This window comes from Bacillus rossius, chromosome 1 (genome assembly GCF_032445375.1).
Source record: "Bacillus rossius redtenbacheri isolate Brsri chromosome 1, Brsri_v3, whole genome shotgun sequence".
NCBI lineage: Eukaryota > Metazoa > Arthropoda > Insecta > Phasmatodea > Bacillidae > Bacillus > Bacillus rossius.
In genome coordinates, this window is record NC_086330.1 from 3,363,548 (window position 1) to 3,387,844 (window position 24,297).

At 41.3% G+C, this 24,297-nt stretch overlaps 1 protein-coding gene across 1 annotated transcript in view; it reads left to right on the forward strand.

Moving 5' to 3' along the window:
* Positions 1-24,077, forward strand: part of LOC134531253 (aromatic-L-amino-acid decarboxylase-like) — a 53,550-nt gene extending 29,473 nt beyond the window's left edge. Inside the window, exons 5-12 of the mRNA XM_063366947.1 lie at positions 1,534-1,653; positions 5,723-5,852; positions 6,344-6,492; positions 11,974-12,085; positions 13,443-13,560; positions 15,665-15,755; positions 19,434-19,634; positions 22,123-24,077. Coding sequence (XP_063223017.1) covers positions 1,534-1,653; positions 5,723-5,852; positions 6,344-6,492; positions 11,974-12,085; positions 13,443-13,560; positions 15,665-15,755; positions 19,434-19,634; positions 22,123-22,776 — 1,575 coding nt within the window. The 3' untranslated portion in view covers positions 22,777-24,077. The remainder of the gene's footprint in view (positions 1-1,533; positions 1,654-5,722; positions 5,853-6,343; positions 6,493-11,973; positions 12,086-13,442; positions 13,561-15,664; positions 15,756-19,433; positions 19,635-22,122) is intronic.
* Positions 24,078-24,297: the final 220 nt, after the last annotated feature.

Below are 24,297 nucleotides of genomic sequence, written 5' to 3' on the forward strand. Positions count from 1 at the left end.
AGACATCTGGGTCCTCGGTAGCCGTGAGTTCTGGGGCGCCATTCTCATGTCCCCGGGCATGACTCATATCATGAGCCACGTACAAAATTCATTACTTTTATCTGCCTGATGTTGGGACTGCCAGAATAAATTAAAACACTTACAATAAAAATATAACACATATTACATTTTAGAGAATTATTTTACGTAAAAACATTATTTATAAAAATATTGTGGCCTGACTGCTAGCCATAACAGAATAAACAGATTGGTCGCCGACACAAGATGTTTGTTTGTCCATATTTGCTCCACGCAATTTCCGACGGCCATATTTCAAGAGAACTGTTCGGAAATCTTTTAAAGACCCAGACATTTGGAAATAAGGCCACAGTGTTCATTTTATTAAATACATCATCATTACAAATTGTTTCAATTTTCACGCAGTAAAAATAAACAGAAAACTTTTAAATCAAATTATTGACAACGTATTTTGTTTTCATGATTAATATTATCAAAAGAGCCCGGGGAAGAAAATTTGTTTTTTTACTGTTTTACAATTTTAAGTTACATGATTGTGACGTCTTGCGACTTGCGTGCTTTATAATTATATTGTTGAGACTTTGTTACCTGTAACCATAAAATATTTTCGAGTGGTCTATAAAAACAATCAGGAGCTATCCCCGACAAGTACATGCTAGATGAAGGCGGTTTAGCTGTTAAACTAGACTACAACAACGTCAATAAACTTGGCGATACAAATGATTTGAGAATGGTATTGACAGTAATTTAGGGGGGTGGGGGGGGGGTATTTAAAAGGAAAGGTACAGTAAACAAATTATATATAGGAATTTATAACTCTAATATGGCAGTTTAAAATCCTCTAAGGTGACGGGACACCGGGAATGAGTTGGCTCAATCAATGAGAGCTGCTCATGATATGAGTCATGCCCGGGGACATGAGAATGGCGCCCCAGAACTCACGGCTACCGAGGACCCAGATGTCTGCACGAATGAGTGTCGTGAACAGCTGCAATTTGTGGCCAATGTGCCATATATTCCCAAATACACGAAATTCTAGTACACATGCAAGAAATTTCAATTTTGAGGCAGTAGTTTTTTAATTGTTTCAAATAAATATTCAACAACTTATAGTGCATTAATGCGATATTGAAAACTTGTCACGGACAGAGAGCTCCAAAATTCACGGTTTCGATGGCCTTCAGGATAGACTGCACACACCCCTGTACACTCGGGAAAATAACGTAAGTTTATTGGCTGCCGACTTATAAGTCGTCTCAGCTGGTTTGTCTGTGATTCGATCCTTCTTTGGTTGAGGTTGAGATTCGTCCAGATGAACAGTAAGCCAATAGCAAAATTATCTAAGAGGTATATGTGTTAGAATTCTAGCCTAACACCGAATGAATCCGCGAATTTTGCAGGTCTCTAGTCATGGATTATCTCGTTTGTGTTGTAATTGTTGGATGTGAGAACCACGGGCGGGTGAGCTGGTGCGACGGGCGCGCTGTGACGGGGAGGAGGTGCTGGTCTGCGCAGATGGCCAGCCCCGCCTGCACGGAGCTGGAGATGCTGGTGACGGACTGGCTGGCCAAGATGCTGGACCTGCCCAGGCACTTCCTGAACCACGAGCCGGGCCCAGGGGGAGGAGTCATCCAGGTGCGTCCCGGGTGCTGCTCCCTGGGCAACCTGACAAACTATCATATCCAAAACTTGGAAAACTATTGTGTTTGTTTCGTCTTTTCGTTTTGTCGTGTTTTTGTCTCGTTTGCAACTGTTGTGATGAATTTATTTATTTATTTATTTTTTGGGTTCAATATTTTTGTGCTGTCATTTGTGGTTTTTTTTTCGTACTCTTAGTCCATTTTTCTTTGTTTTTCTTTGTTTGTTGACCATATTCCTGTTATGGAATATTATTTGGTGTTTATATCCTGTTGACAACAGCAATTTTTTTGCTTAATTTGTGTTTTTATCTTTTTGGGTTTTTTTGTAGTTTTCTTCTACAGACATACATGTGCTTAGCAATGGCGTATGTCCAAAAGCTTACATCAAGTCATGCACTCCCATTGCACAAATCTTTCAAAGATAATACAAATACCTGTGAGTATTTCAGAATTTTCTGCTGAATACAAAACCTTCTTATTGACGTGATAACGTCTTATAAAATCGATGAACGCCGGCTGCACGCACGATAAAGTGTCACGTTCCGCCTGAGACGAGCGTGCAAGGAACCGAGCCAACCTACCGTGCGAGGAAATCTTCTATAATATCAAACAGGTCAAGGCGGGCTGTTTTTACTAATTTTCGTGATTATATTTAAACAAATTATTTAATTTAAATTTTGCACAAAAACTGTAAATAATATTTGAAAAAATGAAAAAGTATGCAATTTTTCATCAATGTTTTCTTATGACGCTATCGCGTAAAATTATCGTCCGTAAACCGACTTTACAGGCAACCCCCCTTTTTTTAATACCAAATCTGACTTAAGCCTTAAGATTATTTTAAAAGTCTCATGTTTCAGTAGCATCGTGTGAAATAATTTTTTTTTCAAATATAAATTAATCAAGAGATATTTTAGGTTCGCCGTGAGAAAAGGTCGGCTTGTCAATTGAAAACAAAGTAGCCAAAGGAATTGATTTTCATTATGAGATTTCCCAAATCGCAGAGAAACGATTTAGGGGAGTAAAATGTTTTAAGTATTGATATACTTACAATGTGAGGTAAATAAACCAGAAAATAACACTTGCAAATACATGTTGCTTGTTTTTACTGGAGTCGAGATAGGGATTCTGAGACAATGGGGCATTGAGGAATGACTGTACAAAAACGAAGTCAGGAGTCAGGAGGAGGGGGGGGGGGGGAAGACAGGGAGCAACTCATTAACCAGCTCATAATTACTCATGTATGGATCAATTTACGGCCACTGAGAATGAAATTGTAGAGAAAAGCCTTCTCCTTGATCATGCATTAGAATGGCCACTTTATTTCACGGATTCGTTTCCCTCCAGGCTAGATTCAACTTGCCCACAAACAATCAAGCCTTTTTTAGAGTGTTCATTGGTCTATAACAATGTCACGTCGTTTGGCGGGTTACACGGGATTGGACAACCAATTCTTCTCTTATGTATAACTGGCTCAGAGTCATTAAGGCGTGTTCAGCGAAGTGAAGCTTCAAGTGTACTCTGATACCTAACGAACCCGCTAAATGATCGCGGCTCTACGTATTATGTATACGTTAATATCTAACTTGCAGCGGATGACTAAAAAAAAAATTGGTTGTCTGTAAAATCGGTTTACGGACGATAGTTTAACGTGACAACGTCATAACAATACATTGACAAAAAATTGCATACTTTTATGAATAAAATTGTATCATTTTTATTGAATTATCACTGAAATGAAATCTACAATTTAATTGATAAATTTACTTTTATTTGCACTCATTAATTCAAATATGTATTACTTTAACGAAGAGATTATTTTAACTATAACTTTTATACATGTTTGCTATTTAACTTCTTCCAATCTGTGTTATTCTGTTAAGGATAGGACGATGATAGGAAAAGGAGGAAACGAATGGGAGTGTTTCAAGTTTAATGTGCCTCGAAAACGTCAAATCGATGGTTGTTCCAATCGAGTGGAAGAGAGATATATGCGGCGCAAGCGTACAATGAGTGTAACGGGGCACAGCGTAACGGGACAATGTGCGTAACGGAACACTTTTTCGTGCGTGCAGCCGGCGTTCATCGATTTATTAGACGTTGTCACGTCAAAAATAAATACTTACCTCATCTCCGACCAGGCCTGTCCAGAAATGGAGCCCGTGTCTTTTCTCTCCATGAGCCAAGGAGCTAGCGGTCTTTAGCCGGCAGTACAAGTGAGAGTGACTTAATCACACAGAGGCGATATTCGCGAGTGAAAGTCGCATGCCAGCCCGGAAGCGGAAGGTCAAGTGACGGCTATTCGTCTTCGACGCCCGACGGAACTCGGTCGTGTTCCGTTTCTTGCACGAAGACGACGTTCCATCTCGCAAAAGGTTTTTCTTCCGCTGACACGTGCCCGCATTTCTGAATAGAAAATCACAACAGCTACAAATTCCAGGGAGTCCATAGCGGGTCGTTACCACAACGCCGAAATAGGTACCATAACGCCGAATGTCAAAATTGACCACAACGCCGACAGCTAGAAAACTGGTGTGTACCACAACGCCGAAATAACAACTGAATGAATTTGTGTGTGTTTCTTAAATGTACCTTAACGCCGATATAACCCAATCAAAACTAACCTTACCTAACCTAACCTAACCTAGCGTAATATAACCTAACCTAACGTAACCTAACCTAACGTAACCTTACCTAACCTAACCTAGCGTAATATAACCTAACCTAACGTAACCTAACCTAACGTAACCTTACCTAACCTAACCTAGCGTAATATAACCTAACCTAACGTAACCTAACCTAACGTAACCTTACCTAACCTAACCTAGCGTAATATAACCTAACCTAACTTAACCTATCCTAACCTAGTCTAACCTAACCTTTGTGGCAGTCCTGCAATGACATTTTTCGGCGTTAGTGTATTTCGGCGTTGTGATAATTCGGCGTTGTGGTACACAGCAGTTTTCTAGCTGTCGGCATTGTGGTAAATTTGGCATTTCGGCGTTGTGGTGCGTCCCCATCCATAGCTACTGGGTCGGACTCTTAGTGCGTGTACGTTTATTTTATTCAAGAGATTGTTCCACGGTCGGAACCCCAGAGGGCGTCCATCCAGCACGAAGACTGAGCCATCCGAGTTTAATTCTTGAGGGAGCAAGTCAAACCAGTGACTGGCTGCTAGCGGAAATGCAACCACTGACGAATCGACTGGTTTCAGGTTCTGTACGAATCTGCGAGGTTTTTCTGCCAGTGAGCAAGAATGCACATCCGCCAAAAACTTCGCATATTCATTTGGAAATAGGGAAGAATTCAAAATCTTACTAGTAATTATAACCAACTCTCGCCATTGTAAACGAAAAGCACACATGTCACACAGAAGAACATTTTCTGTACAATACATAGTAATGATTTTTGCAAACATGGCTTAAAATGTCAAATTTCAAAATATTTCTCCAAGAAAATTTTAGTTTAAATTAATATGTTGCAACTGAAGCTTAAATTGTATCATCTGCAACGTTTTATTTTTTTTTTAACCTCATTCGTTGCGCAATGTGCGCAAAAGGGTTCGTCCAGTTTCCTTTGTTTGAGGCGTCGATGTGCACTTTTGGCCTCAAGTGCACTTTTTTTTTTGTGGAAACATCTTAGTTTTTTATTAGACTCTCCCATTGTTGAATAGGTCTTTTCTATAGAATTACGTAATTTAAAACTTTTTCAACAAACAAAAACTACTCTTCCGTTAATGTTTCGGGCGTCTAAGCAACATGGCGCAGAACAGAAGAGTAAAGAAATGGCTTCATCTGGTTGCCAGGCAACCAAGCGGACGTGAGCGCTCGCGGCTCTGCAGGATGGCGCCTCGTGAAGGTTTAGATTGTGCGGCGCACTCAGTCCTCCGGTGTGAAAAAGGAAATAAATCATGGTTCTCAGGTGAGCACTCGCCGTCAGACATCTTGACGACCTCAGATGACACTCCAGCCAATAGCAAGCGGGCGGGCGAGCTCCGTGCTGCTCGAGTCCCCGAGTGTACAAGACAGTGTGCAGGGTACAGGTGTCAGGGCCTGTGTGTGCAGGGGTCGGCGAGCGAGGCGACGCTGGTGGCGCTCCTAGCGGCCAGGGAGCGCACTGTGCGGCGGCTGAGGGCGGAGCGCCCCGACTGGGACAAGGGCTACATCCAGGCGCGGCTCGTGTCCTACAGCTCAGGTGAGTCGGTCCTGGCGTGGACCTCGCTGTCCTGACGTGGACCTCACGGTCCTGGCGTGGACCTCGCTGTCCTGGCACAAATAAAATTTTAATGAAACATATGTTTGCAGCAGGTACCTAAAATGTATTCAGTTTGGTATTGAACATAGACTACTTAGAAACACAATTCCTAGATACGAGTCATGTCGGGCTATAATGGGTAGGAAATTCATTTCTGTAGCCCACTAAGTATTACAATAATACTTCCAAAATAATCTCTTTGTAACCTGGGGCCAAGTCGCCTTTTAAATCCTGGTAAGGGAGGAGTCCTGACCACAGGACCTCTCCCTGGCCACATCCTTGCGGGAAGATCCTGGCCCATGACCCAGTCCAAAGGACGAAACAACTCTTCCACAGCAGTGGCCAGTACACGAGTATGTAGCTTCAGACAGTGAGACAGTGGAACAAGTAGTACACGAGTCCAACATGCTAGTGTTTGTGTGGAATTGCAGACCAGTCCAACTCGTCGGTGGAGAAGGCAGGTATGCTGGGGTCGGTGCCCATGCGACTGCTGGCCACAGACAACAAGTGCCGGCTGAGGGGACCCATCCTGCGAGAGGCCATCAGGAAGGACAAGGAGGCGGGCTTCATCCCTTGCTGCGTGAGTGTCTCCCACTTCTTCCCCGGCCACGACACCTGAGCCCAGGGATCCAACCATTCGTCAAGCACTATACATACACTATACATGTGTGTGTTCCCTTTTTGGAGCAAACAATTCGAGTTCCTACACCAGATCTCATACCCATGGTTGACCACCGGAAACGAAGGAACGCTGTGCCGAATGAATCCTCTGGTGGCTCACAAGGGCACAGTGAGCGGCCGTAACACATACGGAACCGCCTTGTAAAGTCATCATTAGCCTTCCGGCTCAGGAACCCTTAAATCATCGTCTTCTCTCAGAGGGTGATACTGCCTTAGAGGCGTTCAGGCGTAATCCCACGGATGGTAGCTTCGCACCACCGGTCGTTAATCCCGAGTGCGTGAGCCAGTGGCCCGTACCTGCGGTTCCTCTCGTACTGAGCAGGAATACTGGGGCAACGACACTTTTCTCAGTAGGGTAAAACTAACCTGTCTCTACTAAAGTAGCTTTACTGTTGAATGAGTACTGCGGAAGCCGAACTGTTCAATCAGGGCCGGCGCCAGGCCCATGCGGCACATGCGGCCGCATGTGGCGCCACGCGGGCAGTGGCGCCAACGGAGCTATCGGAAAAAAAAATACAAAAATTTTTTTAATTTATTTGAGCAAATTGTTTTATAAATAAATAAACGCCATGAACATGATTATAATTTTATAAAAGATAGAGTGTTTCTGTTTGCTAATACAGCAATATGCGAGCATCGGTGGTGATGCGATGGCGATGACTCATGTGGTGGTGGTGCGCGCCGCGCGGTGCTTCCCTGCTTTCCTGTCACAACGTGAAGCCCTCCCCACCCTCCTCCTGCTGCCCCCGACCCACCGTAAGTGCCTGCTCACTGCACCGCTCAGTCTCAGTGCTAGTGTTATCTGTCAACTCGACAAGTGCATGCACACGCCACTGTCCAGTTTGATATTATTATTGTGGTGGTATCATGGCGGACAAGAAGAAACCTACGGGTACTTTTTATAGAAAAAGAAAAAAGGACATGGAAAGAGGAAACGAAAAACAGGCGAAAGCAATGAGTAAATTTTTTGTTAGATCTGAGTTGGCTCTTCCGTAGAGTCTGAGTCTCATAAGAACGACACCGCAGAACAACAAACAATGCAGGTAAGAGAGCAATTATTATATTTATCTGTACTTTTAAACTAAACGAAAAATTAAGTTTTCTCCATCTTACTTACAAATTATCTCAACTTTTGTTGTGCATTTACTATGGGATGATTTAGTATCCAACATGTGTTACACGTGTTTCAGGATTCTGATTCCGAGGAAACTTTGGTTATTCCATTACCCAAATCATCTAGACCAACTGTTCAAATTGAATCTGAGAACATCGAACAACATCCACTGCAGGTAAATTTGAATATATTTTAGGTGCTTTTTGTTCAATTGTTTCTATATTTGGTAAGTAGCCGATCATGAAATCGTAGCTTATAGCACACCATTAAGGGAGGATGAACAAAAATTATTTTTTCAAAATTCGTTTTTAACTTTATTATTAATGTTAATCCAAATAAAAAAACGATGTAAAAAAATCACAACAATTTTTATATTATTACACATACTTAAAGTGCTGATTTTGACCCTCTCGGTTTCCGACTAGACTTCTAACAAACATTTACAAACAGCTGTTTTAATAGAGTGGCGGGGGGTTTTGTTTTGTTATTGTGTAGCGCGGGCGAGATGACTGACTTCCCTCCCTGATCGCGAGCAAAGCCTAAAATTGATCCTAACCATATCCTTTTTTTTATTTGTAGTTTTACAAGTTACGAATTACGTGCGTTCCCTTGCGTTCCGGCACTCTTGGGAGGTAAGGGAACGCCGTTATGTTGCGTTCCCACTGAAATTAACCACTGTGTTGATGTGTTTTCAGGATTTTCATCTCAAGGAAAACAGGAACGATCTTGACGACTGTGGAGAATGGCCGGCTAAAATCACCGATGACATCCGTCAAGTTCTCGTCGAGAAAGGCCCTGTGCAGGTTAAACATTTTAAATTTCCTGTTGACCATAAATCTGGCAGATGCTTCACAGTTGCCAATTATAAACAAAAATTGTCAAATGGAGAAGAAATCGACAGAGAATGGCTCGTGTACTCAAAATCGAAAAATTCAGTATTTTGTTTCTTTTGTAAACTCTTCAGTAATGAAGTTATATCTGTTTCTGGAACAGAGGGTTACTCTGATTGGCAAAACATGTCAACATTCTTACGCCAACACGAAAAGTCACCTTATCATATAACAGCTGCCATTTCTTATCGAGAACTTTCCCAGAGATTGAAGTCAGGGAAAACCATTGACGACGAAAACCAACGCATCATAAAATCAGAAACAGAGCATTGGTATGAAGATTTGAAGCGACTTCTTACTATAGTGCAGTTCCTTGGAGCTCAAGGATTAGCTTTTCGTGGCACAAATGATAAGATTTTCCAAGAAAATAACGGAAACTTTTTGAAACTAGTGGAGCACATTTCCATATTTGACGCTGTTCTCTCTGAACATCTTCGCAGGATAACTTCGAAAGAAACTCATGTACACTATTTAAGCAAAGAGATACAAAATGAGTTCATAGATGTACTTGCTCGTAAAGTTAATGAATTCATCTTAAGTGAATTGCATAAAGCTACCTACTATTCCATCATTCTTGACTGTACACCTGACGTTAGCCACCAAGAACAGATGACTCTAGTAGTCAGATTTGTTCACGCTGTACCAGGAGAAAACGCAATAATCAAAGAATACTTCCTTGGGTTTCTGCAAGCGTTTGATACATCTGGAGAAGGACTAACAGCTCTTTTGTTGGATGAGTTGTCAAAAAGAGGAATAGCTTTAAACAACATGCGAGGCCAGGGGTATGATAACGGGTCTAACATGAAGGGAAAACATGTTGGGGTTCAAAAAAGGATCCTAGACCTCAACCCAAGAGCCTTCTTTGTCCCTTGTGGAAGTCACTCACTAAACCTAGTAGTAAACGACGCTGCTCTTTCCTGTACTGTAGCCGTGAACTTTTTCAGTAACGTTCAAGAGATTTATAACTATTTTTCGGCATCCATCCATAGATGGGACATATTGAAACATCACGTAACAAATTTAACAGTAAAACCTTTAAGTGAAACCCGATGGGAAAGTAGGATTGACGCTCTTGAACCTCTGCGCTACCATATTGATGAAATATACGACGCTGTTTACGCAGCCTCTACTGATGCCAAGATTGATGTTTTTGGAAAAAATACAGCCACTGGTATTGCCAAAAAAATAACAGATTTTCGGTTCCTTTGTTGCTTGATCACATGGTATGAGGTTTTGTTCAAAATAAATTTGGTAAGCAAAACCCTTCAGGCAAAAGAAGTCAACCTGCAGAGTGCCATGACCCTAATTGAAAGCGTAAAGTCGTTTTTGATCAAAATGAGAACAGAAAATGGATTTAATAATGTTGTTACAGACGCAAAGGAGTTGGCTGATAAACTCGGAATCAGCTCTGAGTTTCCTAATGAAACGGTAGTAAGGACAAGAAAGGTTAAACGTCAATTTTTGTATGAAGGTGTCGACGAAACAATTAAGACAGAGACAGGAAAAGATTCTTTCAAAATAAATTTCTTTTTTGTGATTCTCGATACAGCCATCAGTTCATTGTCCGAGAGATTTGATCTTATGCACAACCATAGCCAACATTTCCAATTTCTTTATGACTTGAAAAAATTAGAAAATGGTGAAGAAAAAACTATCAAAGGAAATTGTCAACGTTTGAGCGAAGTACTGACAGCAGGTGATGAAAGAGACATTAACGCAGAAGATCTTTTTAAGGAAATATCAATATTAATTTCAATGTTGTCACAAGAAGAGAGCTCCCCTCACACAACACTGAGCTATCTCACAACAAACAGATTAATAGACATATTTCCAAATGTTTTCATCGCCAGTGGAGAAAGGAGCTTCTCAAAACTAAAAAGAATAAAAAACTACCTTCGATCTAGCATTTCACAAGAACGTCTTAGTGGTCTTGCCACATTGGCCATTGAAAATGAAATATTGAACACAATAGATACAGATACGATTTTAAAGGATTTTGCAAAAGCTAAATCAAGAAAGAAAGGTTTTCTGAAGTAGAACACTGCTGATGAACGAGTGTAGTTAGGAAGTTATGAGTATGTTGATGATGATGACCTTATTAATTGTTTTGTTATTGACTGTTCAAGAAACTGTAAATAAAATAAGATAGTTGTATCATAAATTTTTAGTCTTTATTTCCTTTGTTTTTATTACTACAGTAGGCTAGTGTGTATAAGTATATATATATGTGCGTTTGCACCAATATATGAAGTCACTAATATGTGTGTGTGTGTGTGTGTGTGTGTGTATATATATATATATATATATATATATATATATATATATATATATATAGGCGCCAAATCCAGATCTCGCATGTGCCGAAAAAACTCCTTGCACCGGCCCTGTGTTCAATTGGCAGTAAGTTGAGGTCATGTGTGTAGCATTATGCGTTCAGCGACCTTTGACATAGTACTTAGTAGGTTTATTAGCCTGTAGTTCTTGGGCAGTGCTTTGTCCTTGCCCTTGGGCGGGGCTGTGTCGGGACACACGGCCGTTGGTTCAACGTGGAACGTCTATGTCAGCTAAACGACAATGGTCCTGCATCACTTCACTTGGACTGAGGTTCGCGTCCCTCAGTTCAGAGCCGTGTTCGCCAGATGTGTGGGTGCTCCCTTCACTACTCGCTGTGTCCACTGTTGCAGGCACAGCAGTGTCAGAGTGCTCGCGGAGTCACGCCGTGACAGCTCTGCGCCACTCCAGACAGTCTCACTGCTGGACCCCGGACACTGAGGCACCCGTGCGTGGCCCATAGCCTCCTCTGTCCAACCATGGGCGTGATTTATGTTTTTTTGGCTGGCTCTTACATGAACTCAGGGGGACATATTGTATTTTAATAATTTTTATAGGCTGACTTTACATTATTATGTATAAATATACTATTTTTTGGCTTAAATAAATCGATCTTAATAAACTCTGCACGCAAACACACGAATCACCACGCTGTCACGTCTGAGTCGTCAGCTGCTCTGAGTAGAAAGGAGCGAGAGCAGCGGTTGTGACCAATCCGCGCGGTTCCCCTTCTCCGCAAACCCGCCCGTCCACGACGCTAACTCAAGGTCGTATAAATGAGCTGATTGTATAAGTTAAATAATGACACCACACTTAGGTCTCTAAGACTAATATTTAGGGAATTATTAAGCAAAACGGTACAGACCTTTTTGTTACGGTACAAATTTCTGTTCTGCTACCCGCATGTTTCGGTGTGATTTTAAAGACGCTTCACGTCAAAATTTGGTATCCATGTAAGTGATAGTTCGCAGCGCTTACTCTTGAGGTCTGAATGTTTGCACTCCTTCAACAACTTGCTGGTGCTGTGACGTGTGTTGTGTTTCAGGTGGTTGCGAACTTGGGCACCACAGGCACCTGTGCCTTCGACGCCCTGGAGGAGCTCGGCCCCATCTGTGAAGAAGAGAACGTGTGGCTCCACGTGGATGCTGCATATGCAGGTACCAGCAAGCATCTTCCTGCTGCTGCTGTGAGGTGTTCCTCACTCCAGTTCATCGACCCTACAGCCCACTAGACTTGCCAATGGAGCACTGGAACCAGCCATGGTCGCAACTATCGAAGGACTGGGATGAAACCATACTCGTACAGAGCTGGTGCCGCAGTCAACTGAGCTCAGTGATGCCACCGTCTTGGTGTTGTAACAAAGTCTTCAATCCCTGCCAAGTATTCAAGTCCAAGTTTAGGCATAGGGCAAAACATGGCAGATTTGTTGTAAATAGTCTAAAATAACTGTTATAATATACCATTGAAACTGTGACTTTCTTTTATGGACACCCAACTTCTTGAACTCATGGAAACCAACCCCCGTAGACATATCTCGCAAGCACCTGCATGTTTCAAGTGAGACCTAAGTATCAAGAGCCTCACGTGTGCTAGTGTACCGCTGCTATACCAAAGCAAATGTGAATAACGATAAAGTTTATTGCAGTCTAGCCTGTGTTATTTCGAGTTTTCCAGTGCCAGGACCACGTAGGAACCAGTATACTGCATGCTGACTAGGTACATTCCATCATTGTAGCAGCCAGCTTCGGACAAAGTTATATTCTTCAGCCTACGAGTCTTGTGAACTACGCTAGGGCCAACGACCCGAGACATCTTTTTGTTAGACGTCATGAGCCCGGATGTTTCTACCTTAAAACACTAGACCCACTCCGGGCACTGAGCACAGAATCTCGGGCGATGGAAGATGTTTACAACTGCTTCACTCATGACACATCTGCATCACGTATTCTCTCGGAGTCAGGTTTTTAACACCATGCGAGTCACATGACGGAGATGTTAGACTTTTTGTTGCCAATGTGATTACCATGCTGACCATATAATTCTTAACTGCTCCTTCGGGCATGCAAACGTCTATCAGCCATAGTCATAAATTTTCAATTGGCAGATGGATTCTTTCCTGCAGTTTTACCCCACGTGTTATTTTTTACTATTTAGTCGGTTTGAACATCAATATGGACCATTGGTCTCAGTGCATAGCTTTGGAAACCCATTTTCCTTGAAAACATTTTTTTTTTCATTTGGCTCTACAGAATACGATCCCCACATTTTAATAATGTTTCCAATGGTTTTTCAAAGTCTTGGCCAAGTGATTTGCATGTTTGCAGTCGACCGTATCGCTCAGTGCGCTGGCACGGGACACCCTCTCAAACCTTACAAGCAGTGTTCATAGGCAATCAAGCTGGGGAAACGAACTGAAGGCCACTGTAAATATTAGTGTTCGTAATAAGAGGATCACCAGATCAGGGAGTCCCGTAGAAACTCCTCGCTGGAAGCCCGTGACTTGTCTGTCGGCAGGCGCGGCCTTCATCTGCCCCGAGTTCCGGCACCTGATGGCGGGCGTGGAGCTCGCAGACTCCTTCAACTTCAATCCGCACAAGTGGATGCTCGTCAACTTCGACTGCTCGGCCATGTGGTGAGTGGGGTCGCAGCACATCAAGCTGCCTGGAGCTAGTTTGCCAAAAATCAGACACCTCAAAAAATTCCCAAAATACAAATTCCAAAACCATTTCAAATAAACTGTTTATTCACTTCCAGCCTCGAGTCCCCATAGTCATAACTTGCTGAACCAGATCATTTTAACTCATGTTTATAATTCGGATCAGTAACATTGCTCTGGTGAACTATGATGCCTGGAATTAATTTTGGAAAAATGTGAGCGTATCTTTGAGCTACCCCGACCCGACATCCCCTGTCTGCCCTCATCTCCACACACAACTTTGTTTCGATTATGATCATAGACACAAGCTTGATTTAAGAATAACAAAATTCTTCGGAACGGTAGCCCTAACAAAATACTTTCTAGGGAAATTAAAACACCCAATTCATTGGATTTAGAACATATGTTTGGATTTTTGAAAAGTTAGGTAGGTAGGTATAAGGCAGATTTTGTTCAATGTTTTAAAATTCTAAAGCCTCAGTAAAAAACATGTGGTACGAACATAAAATATTTATTTTCCCATATAAAAATATGAACAATTACAAATTTTTATATTTATTATTAATTAGATGTTCTCACCTTAAATAATTTTGAGTAACAAGGATATAAAGTTTTAAACTAGATTTTTACTCTATATTGTATCACCATTTTATTCACGCATTTAAACTGTGACCCTGATATGAATTCTAAATAAATTAACTATAAATAGTATATTATTGCAGTGTCGACATGACTTTTCTTTGAAAAATTAGATATTTATTTCGGAGTCTTCCCTTAGGAGTAAAGTAACTGGAGACTACATCCTTGAAAAAAAATATATACATTTTTTACAGTAACAATACTTATGGAGTTCTTTTTTTTTAAATTACAAGAACCTTAAGCGCTTTAAAATGTTATAACAATACATACTTCAGTAAAAATATTTTATAAAAGTGTCCTTAATAAAATGATGAAACTTTTTAGTAGCAAGAATATTTTGAACATTTGTGACACGTGTGTAACGTTACGTTAAAAAATATTGTTCGAAAAATTGTTTACTAAGTAAATTAAATGTAATTTCAGATCACAATCGCCAAATAAGGTTCTTCGAGCCAGTGTATTAGGTTTTATCGTCTGTGGCATGAGTAGTTACATTTTGGATTAATTTGTAAACCGTGATACGATATAGATGCTAAAAAAAAAAGGTACATTTTGTACCTGCTTCTTAGGCTGAGACCATGTCCGTAAAGTTCAGAATTACAAAGCACTCTAACCCGGCTCTCAGAGGAAAGTCAAGACCGGCGACAAAGTCTTTGACCTAGATATTAATTCAGAAAGTATGTTTTATCCACATAGGTACTTAAATAGGTAATGATAGATTTCGAAATGTGCACATTATAATTTTTATTTGTATAATTTTTGACGTGATAAGGTCTTATAAATCGATGAGCGCCGGCTGCACGCACGAAAAAGCATGACTCATTGTCACGTTCCGCCTGAGCCGAGCGTGCAAGAACCGGCCAACCACCGTGCGAGAAAATCTTATATTATATCAAACAGGTTTAGGCGGGCTTTTTAAAAGCAGCAATTTAAAAATTTTGACTTATTTGTCCAATTTCGACATTTCAAATTAACAATTTATTGACATTGATTTGATTTCATTTTATTTCTATAACTAAATGTTCGTGATTATATTTAAACAATTTATATAAATTAAATTTGCAAAAACTGTAAATAATATTTGAAAACTAAAAAGTATGCAATTTTTCATCAATGTTTTCTTATGACGTTATCACGTAAAATTATCGTCCGTAAACCGACCTTACAGACAACCCCCTTTTTATTTGTAAAATGCAAAGTCGTTAATTTTTGTTCCAGACAATCAGTAATAGCAATATTTGGCAATAGGCTAATTGCATAAATATACATAAATTATAGCTATCTGTATCTATCTATTACTGAATTATATATTTTATTTAACATTTATCATGAGTAAGTTCTCAAAAAAATCAATTTGTCGGCATAAAAATCGCACAGTTAAAATGTTTTTGCCTCTGTTTGGCACTTCACAGTTTCAAATTATTGTACAATGTTTTTCCAGGGTAAAGGATTCTACTTATCTCGTGGATGCCTTCAATGTGGACCGCATATACCTGAAACACGATCAACAAGGACAGATGCCCGACTACAGGGTGAGTGAAGATCCCGCAGCTTGCTAAGAACGCCATTGACATTTATAGCAAATTACACATTACAGAGATTGTACCTTTTGCGGTGTACTATCGGAAGCATGGAGTTAGGAAATGTTAGGAGACAAAACGCTATGACGTAGTTGAAGTCACTTAGTAACCTCGCTATCACCATATTGTTCCGTCCAAAACATTGCGAAGATTGTGTTTAATACATTCTGATGATGGTGCATGTACTAGAATTTCCGTCGTTAAATAAAAATAGTATTTAAAATTCTTTCCACGGTGCAAACAGTACATTTAAGCCCAAATTTTAGCATCTTACTGATATGGCACAACAATTAGCCGAGGAAAAAAAAAGGGTTCGCTCTGTTACCATAAAATCATGCAGACGAGTGAAAAAATGTAAAGCGAAATGGTAAGGTCTATTAACTCACCTCGTAAACAATCAACGAATGTTAACCTTACTAAATAAGGATAAGACTGCAGCTTGAACATGATGTATTGATGTGTCTATGGCAAGATAACGGTGGTTTGATACAATTTATTGAACATTCGCCATTGCAGTTTTGCACTGTTTGTCATGGAACAAGAAATTCAAGAACGCAAATTAGTAATTACAAATGAAAACATAAACCCACAGAGAACAAGTCTAAATCAGCTTATGTCAAACAGATAAACCCAGCCATGAACCTGAACAGTCATTACGGACAACACACCGACCACAGCACAGACAAGCACATTCAATCAAAGTTTTGTCTTAGGAAACATACTGTGATCTTTGGTGTTGACTTAGTTGTTTCCATAATATTTTTATCTTCATTGTTGTGTTTGTATATTTGCTCCGTTGTCCAGGTTTTGTTGTTTTGTTATTATTGAAACTGTCTCATCATTATCATATCTGCGTTCGTCTGGACTGTTATTATTTTTGACGTGACAACGTCTAATAAATCGATGAACGCCGGCTGCACGCACGAAAAAGTGTACCGTAACGCACATTGTCCCACTACGGATGTCCCAGTACGGATGTGTCCTGTTATGCTCATTGTACGCATGCGTGGCATCTCTCTTCCACTCCATTGAAACACCCATCGATTTGACTTTTCAATCATAGGTATTTTTGTCGTTTGAATTATTAATATTACGTAATTTAACGATCGTCCACCGATTTTCAGCACAATCGGTACGGTTATTCAAAAGTAATGTTGAATAGTCAAATACGTTTTAAAACTTCCACAACACAAAACAAAATTTTTATATATATAACATCTGAAACAATTGTTGCCAATATGGCCTCGTGGCCGTGCAGTTAGCACCGCTGAATGCCACATCAAAGGTTGACGGATCGATACCCGGCCGTTGAAATACTTTTTTTTGTACATTTAAAAATAAATACGTCGCGCCAGACACTTAAAAAGTAATAAATATATTTGAATTAATGAATGCAAATAAAAGTAAATTTATTAATTAAATTGTATATTGTATTTCACCCCTTTGTATCCATACAAAATAGTGATAATTCAATAAAATATGATTCAATTTTATTCATAAAAGTATGCAGAGGTAGATTTTATCATACAAAAGATAGAAAAATATATTAAAAAATTCTTCCTCAAAGAATATAATATTTTTAATGCCTAAATGGTTTGGTTGCAAAAACCTATTACGGCTCAGTCTCAGGCCGAATATGATATTTAATTTTCTTCTGGATCAATAATTTCATCAATGTTTTGTTATGACGTTGTCACGTTAAAATATCGTCCGTAAACCGACTTTACAGACAACCAATTTTTTTTTCAAGACCAAAACCTTTTCATGGAATTCTTGTGCTGTCTAATATTTTAAGTTTTGAATGTGTTCGTCTGTGCAGTCATTGTTGTGTTGTTCATTATCCTGTTCAGTTTATCGTTGGGTTTATCTGTTTAGGCTCGTTCTCTGTCGATTTATGTTTTCATTTTTAATTCTTAATTTGCTTTCTTGTTTTTTTTTTCATGACAAACAAAACAAAAAAAAAATGCAAAGGTGTATGTCCAAGAAAATTGTATTAAATCAAAATTCCCCGTTGCATGAATCATCAGAACGTAAGACAACGGTGGTTAAGCTGTTGAGAATCGCTAAGAGGAAGCTTGGTGAGTGTGAGGCTGCTACCCCAGTAAGAAAATCTTTTCTGTCTTACTGCGCATGGTATTGAAGTCTAAAAAAAAAGTATGCTACAAGTGTATACAATGAAACATTATCACATATTGTAGTAAGCATAGTTAATTTAATGTTATCCTGGATAATCTCTTAAACATTCAATTCGTTGTTTTCATAATCTCATATTTTATACAACCTTGATTGTGTCTTTTCCCTTGTTTAACAACAATTTTTAGTCAGCTAACTATTTACCAAAATCAGAAAATTTTGATATTTGAAGTTAAAAACCAAAACTAAGCATTAAAATGGTTTAGTTTGCACTCCCTCTGAGGTTTTCCAATGTTATAAATCATGATCGGTGTCGGCACACAACTGTGCTAGTGTCTGACCAGAGTGTGTGTCTCCCTGCAGCACTGGCAGATCCCCCTGGGCATCATCGGTGTCGGCACACAACTGTGCTAGTGTCTGACCAGAGTGTGTGTCTCCCTGCAGCACTGGCAGATCCCCCTGGGCATCATTGGTGTCGGCACACAACTGTGCTAGTGTCTGACCAGAGTGTGTGTCTCCCTGCAGCACTGGCAGATCCCCCTGGGCATCATCGGTGTCGGCACACAACTGTGCTAGTGTCTGACCAGAGTGTGTGTCTCCCTGCAGCACTGGCAGATCCCCCTGGGCATCATCGGTGTCGGCACGCAACTGTGCTAGTGTCTGACCAGAGTGTGTGTCTCCCTGCAGCACTGGCAGATCCCCCTGGGCATCATCGGTGTCGGCACACAACTGTGCTAGTGTCTGACCAGAGTGTGTGTCTCCCTGCAGCACTGGCAGATCCCCCTGGGCATCATCGGTGTCGGCACGCAACTGTGCTAGTGTCTGACCAGAGTGTGTGTCTCCCTGCAGCACTGGCAGATCCCCCTGGGCATCATCGGTGTCGGCACACAACTGTGCTAGTGTCTGACCAGAGTGTGTGTCTCCCTGCAGCACTGGCAGATCCCGCTGGGCATCATCGGTGTCGGCACACAACTGTGCTAGTGTCTGACCAGAGTGTGTGTCTCCCTGCAGAACTGGCAGATCCCGCTGGGCATCATCGGTGTCGGCACACAACTGTGCTAGTGTCTGACCAGAGTGTGTGTCTCCCTGCAGCACTGGCAGATCCCGCTGGGCATCATCGGTGTCGGCACACAACTGTGCTAGTGTCTGACCAGAGTGTGTGTCTCCCTGCAGAACTGGCAGATCCCGCTGGGCATCATCGGTGTCGGCACACAACTGTGCTAGTGTCTGACCAGAGTGTGTGTCTCCCTTCAGAACTGGAAGATCCCGCTGGCCATCATCGGTGTCGGCACACAACTCGGCTAGTGTCTGACCAGAGTGTGTGTCTCCCTGCAGCACTGGCAGATCCCCCTGGCCATCATCGGTGTCGGCACACAACTGTGCTAGTGTCTGACCAGAGTGTGTGTCTCCCCGCAGCACTGGCAGATCCCCCTGGGCATCATCGGTGTCGGCACACAACTGTGCTAGTGTCTGACCAGAGTGTGTGTCTCCCCGCAGCACTGGCAGATCCCCCTGGGCAGGCGGTTCCGCTCGCTGAAGCTGTGGTTCGTGCTGCGACTGTACGGCGTGCAGGGTCTGCAGAGCCACATCAGGAAGCAGGTGGCTCTGGCCAAGCAGTTCGAGGACCTGGTGCGCTCCGACCACCGCTTCGAGATCGTTTCCGAGCACAGCATGGGTCTCGTCTGCTTCCGGCTCAAGGTACAGCCCCTATCTCTCCTCTCCTGGTCTACCCTCGCTCTACTCCAGCCTTCAGCCAGTTCCCTCTACGAGCGCAGCTCACACATACGTCAAATATGTCCATCAATGTTTGTTATCTCTTAATACATCTTGTATTCGGAATCACATTAATACACACGTTATTTAAACAACAGGCATTTGAAACACCAGCCTACTTTATAATGACTACATGCAATGGAAGTTGATAAGTTTGTATTTGCGTTACATTGTTGAAGAATCTATTTTGTCTTCATTTAATTTATTGGTTTTTTAACGGCCTTCGTTTTAACACCTCTAACTAACCTTCAAATTATCAATGACACTCACTTTATGCTTTACCTAAGGATTTGAACTTGTAACCCCTCTCCACTGAGTTGAAAGTAAATGAAGGACATTTCTCGTCGTAGCATAAAATTAAGCTTGTACTATTTTTCATGTTAGTGGCTACTAAAGGCCATTAGTTTTATGAACGGTAGTGTTTCACATAGTAATAACAGAGTAAACAGTGAACCCAAGATCTGCTACCATTTTGTCACACTTCACTCTCTCTTGATGACTTGTGTAACTTATGGATCTTTAGTTTCAAAATGACAGAACAAAAGGAAAATAACAAGGCGTGATTTCGTCTAGATATAAGTACCTCTATGTTTATTTAACTGTTAATTATATTATAAATTTTAATAAATTGGTTGACAAATATATTAAAATTATTAAATTATAATAAAATAAATTACAATTACATAATTAATTAAAGAATGGGCTGGCCCTAATTAGAAAATTACCATTAAGTTTCATTGGACATAATTAAAATAGAATCAGAAACAATAAACAATTTAAGTTTTACAATCCCAATGTAAGCGCTTAGAGCGATTAAATTCCCGAAGGAAAAATTTCGGGTGTTCCGATATTTTCAACTTCGTGAACTAACTGTTATTCTGAAGATATAAAAAAAAGCTGAAGGACCAGAGGTTTGACGCTCGCTGGCCGAAGTTGAGCTGCTAACGAGGCGTCAGGGAGCCCTAGTCGTCCGGCTTGCTGGAGGAAGCACTCGAGAGTGGTTTTGTTAGGTCCGCAGCCGGCCCTTGGACCCTGTCTTACAGGGAGATGGCTTCTAGCATCAGCCAGGGCGCGGAGCTCGCGAACAAGCGGTTGTCGCAGACGTTTCCATGATTTAAAAAGAAAATATTATGAAGTATTATTGACAAAGCATGACTGCTTCTACGAGGTGCGCAGACTATTAACTAACTACTAATAGTTGTAGGGACGACATCCCTTGCCTAGCTCATTACATTTTTGAACAACGACCGAATTGAAATCTTGATGTGCGGCTCGCCGACAATGCAGTGTGGTCCGTCTGCTCTCGCGGTGCGAAGTAACTTTGGGGCGGCAGCGACTCGTAATTAAAAGACGAAGTCAATCAAAAGAATGAGGGGGAGACTTCACCTTCCAGACCGAAAGGTTCCGAAGATTTCAGAGGGGATGGTCGAGAAATAATTACTTAGATATCTCGAAGTTGGTGGTACTGGCCGATGTCAGCGCGACTACTGAGGGGTGTCCGAAACAAGGAGAGACCAACTCACACGAGGCAACTGCTAAAGCATTGGGCTTATGGAGGGGACTAGTGCAGCGCTCTGGTGGCTTGGAAATGAACTACCGGGCACTGTTCGTTGCGTGAGGCGCCAGGGGGCAGGCGTTTAGCGAGGGGTTCAAACACTCAGGGGAAATAACTCGCAACTCTGCCACGAGAGAGCAGATGTGATAAATTCGGAGACTGACAGGTGTTCTTGAAATTGGGCCGGGGTTGACGGCCGGCCATTGAACTGGGACTTGTTCCCTGGAAAGGCTGTAAAGGGGGGGTGTAATGTGCTGCTGCCAGTGGGAAAATCTCTCGGCAGGAACCCGGGTCGTGTCGAAACGTAAGTTAAGGCAACCCACGGGTGTGCCTGAAATCGCTCGCGTAAGGCTGGCTCTCAGAACCTAGCTGCTCTAATAGCCTGCAGGACATAGCAGTTCTTGTCACGGCTCGGAGGACAATTACAGGCGACGGACATGCACCAAGGCGGGGACAAGACGAGCGCAATTGCTGGGTCGTTAGATGGTTGGCAAAATTAGATTTAATGCTGGGAAAGATTGGGGAGACTGGCCTGACAAAGATTAAACGGGATTGTACAGGAGGCGGAAAAAGTTTAAGTTCTTGCAGCAAAAAAAAAATGACTGGTGAAATTATTTTTCAAAAATTCAAATTTAGAATTGTGCCAAAAATACTAATTGGAGGCACAGTAGAGTATGGACAGATGTGATTGAAACATATGGTCATGTTAGAATATGATGGTTTAATGTATTGGTTTAGGGATACAATGCATTTGGTTAGTGGCATTTTCTCAATTTGAAATAAGGCTTTGGAGGTTGACTTGCAATCAGTGGTGATCCTGAGGAACAACACCAAGTGGTGATGCTTGTCGCTGTCCAGGGAGAGGACGACCTCACGAAGACACTGCTGGAGCGGCTGACGGCGCGCCAGAGGGTCTACATGATCCCCACGGTGGTGCTGGGCGCGTACGCACTCAGGTTCGTGGTGTGCAGCCGGCTGTGTGAGCTGCGTGACGTGCAGTTCGCCTGGCAGGAGGTGCGCGACCAGGCTCTCCTCGTGCTGGGGCCAGGCGGCGAGGTCACGTCCGCCGGGTCGGCCGTGAGCTTCGACGTCGACGGGACTTCCACCAACGGCCACGCCGATGGAGCGGCCATGAGCTTCGACGTCGACGGTACACCCACCAACGGCCACGCCAAACACCCCAATGGAGCGGCCATGAGCTTCGACGTCGACGGTACACCCACCAACGGCAATATCGCTGGTTCAACTACGAACGGCAACTCCGACGAGACACCCAAGAACAACAACATTGGCCCAACACCCACGAACGGGCAAGCGAACGTTCCGCCCCGCCCACTTAAGGCAGTGCTTGCGGATGAGTGCAGCAGTCTGACGGGCGGTAAGGTGAATGGGATGACCTTGAAAGGCGGAGGGAACGCGCAGACCGCCACTGCCAAGGACGTCTACACAAATGGCGGCAACAGCCTGCAGAATGGAAGCAACACCGAAGTGGTGTTGAATGGCAAGTCCTAGGGTGCTGCCTATTGTCACATCAAATACTGGAAGATAATGGTGTGCTCATGTGGTACAAGAATAAATTTCATTTCAACTGGAAAAAAGACTATTTTTAACAGATCGTGATACAATTTTTTGTTTATGTTAGCATTAAAGTGAGAGGTATAAAATACCCTTGATAGTTTTCAGCAAGAATTTATTAGTTTAAAATTGGTTCCAGTCTTTATCGGTAGTAGACATATGCTAAAATAGAATGTAGAGAGAAAATACCTTGAATTTTATGTGTTTAAAACACAACAACATGATACTTTTGTGTGAAGATAACTTGTAATACATAGAATAAGTAGTATTAATATTAGCAATGCAAGTTCACATACAAAGACACTTCAAGCCACTGTGTGACACATTGCAGTACGAAAGTAATTTGTTATTTTTATCTTAATTACAAAGTGGATAATTTATATTTTGAATAGGCCTAGTTGACTAAATTTATACTGTCTCAAATATTTTGTCTTTTTATGTGTTTATGTCATACATCCAATGGCTTAACACCGTATGATTTAGTCAAAATTTATTTAGCAATTTACTGATTTTCTTTTATACCTACAGCCATGGAACATATATCATTCAGTGTAGTCCATAGCAATGAAAAAAAAAAAATAAAAAAAATAATCAGTGTCTCAAATAAGTAATATTCAAATACAAATCTATTGAAATATTTATTTAATCTTTGTGAGAAACTGCGATGATTATGTCAGTATTTATATTAAGTTTTACAAATTAAATATGCTAATGCATCAACTGTAATTGTAAAACTATAAATATAATTAATAATTTAAGCACATAACTTATATTTCACTTGAAAAACTCAGTTAACAATGACGATATTTTGAAAATAATTAAATTTGATAAATTAAAAAAAAATTACAACGGTTTTACAGTATTATTATGTACTTCAATGTAGACAACCCCAGGAATGGACTGAGGTCTGTACGTACTGAAGTGACTGTCCCCAGGCACAACTAGGTCCTAGCCCTCCTTCCCCCACCAGGCGGTGGCTAGGAGGTGTCGGGGAGACAGACAAACACAGCTGTTCAGTCAAGTGCAACTTGTAAATTCCTGTCATATAAAGTACGATATAACTAAAGGAATTTTCTGACAACCATTCAGGCTTGCAAGGTTCATGAAACTTTCATATTTTAATTTAAAGTGTGTCATTATTTAAACAGTATATGAAATATTTGTAATGAAAAGATTTGTACTAAGTTTGTTTAGTTGGCTTGGTTTAACTGTTTCTATATTAAAGATATACCTTCAAATTATTATTGAATCTATCTATTTTTTAAAAAAGAATAATTTTTGTGTTTAGTGACTTGATTGTTAAAGTATATAATGTATACTTGGCTAGGGAAGGTGGAACTATGAATTTCATCATTTGAGTGGAGTTGAAGCATTACTCTTGGTAGTAGTGATCATTTCAGAAGAAAGGCTTCTCACCTGTGTGAATTTTTATGTGAACTTGGGTGTGTTGCTACATAT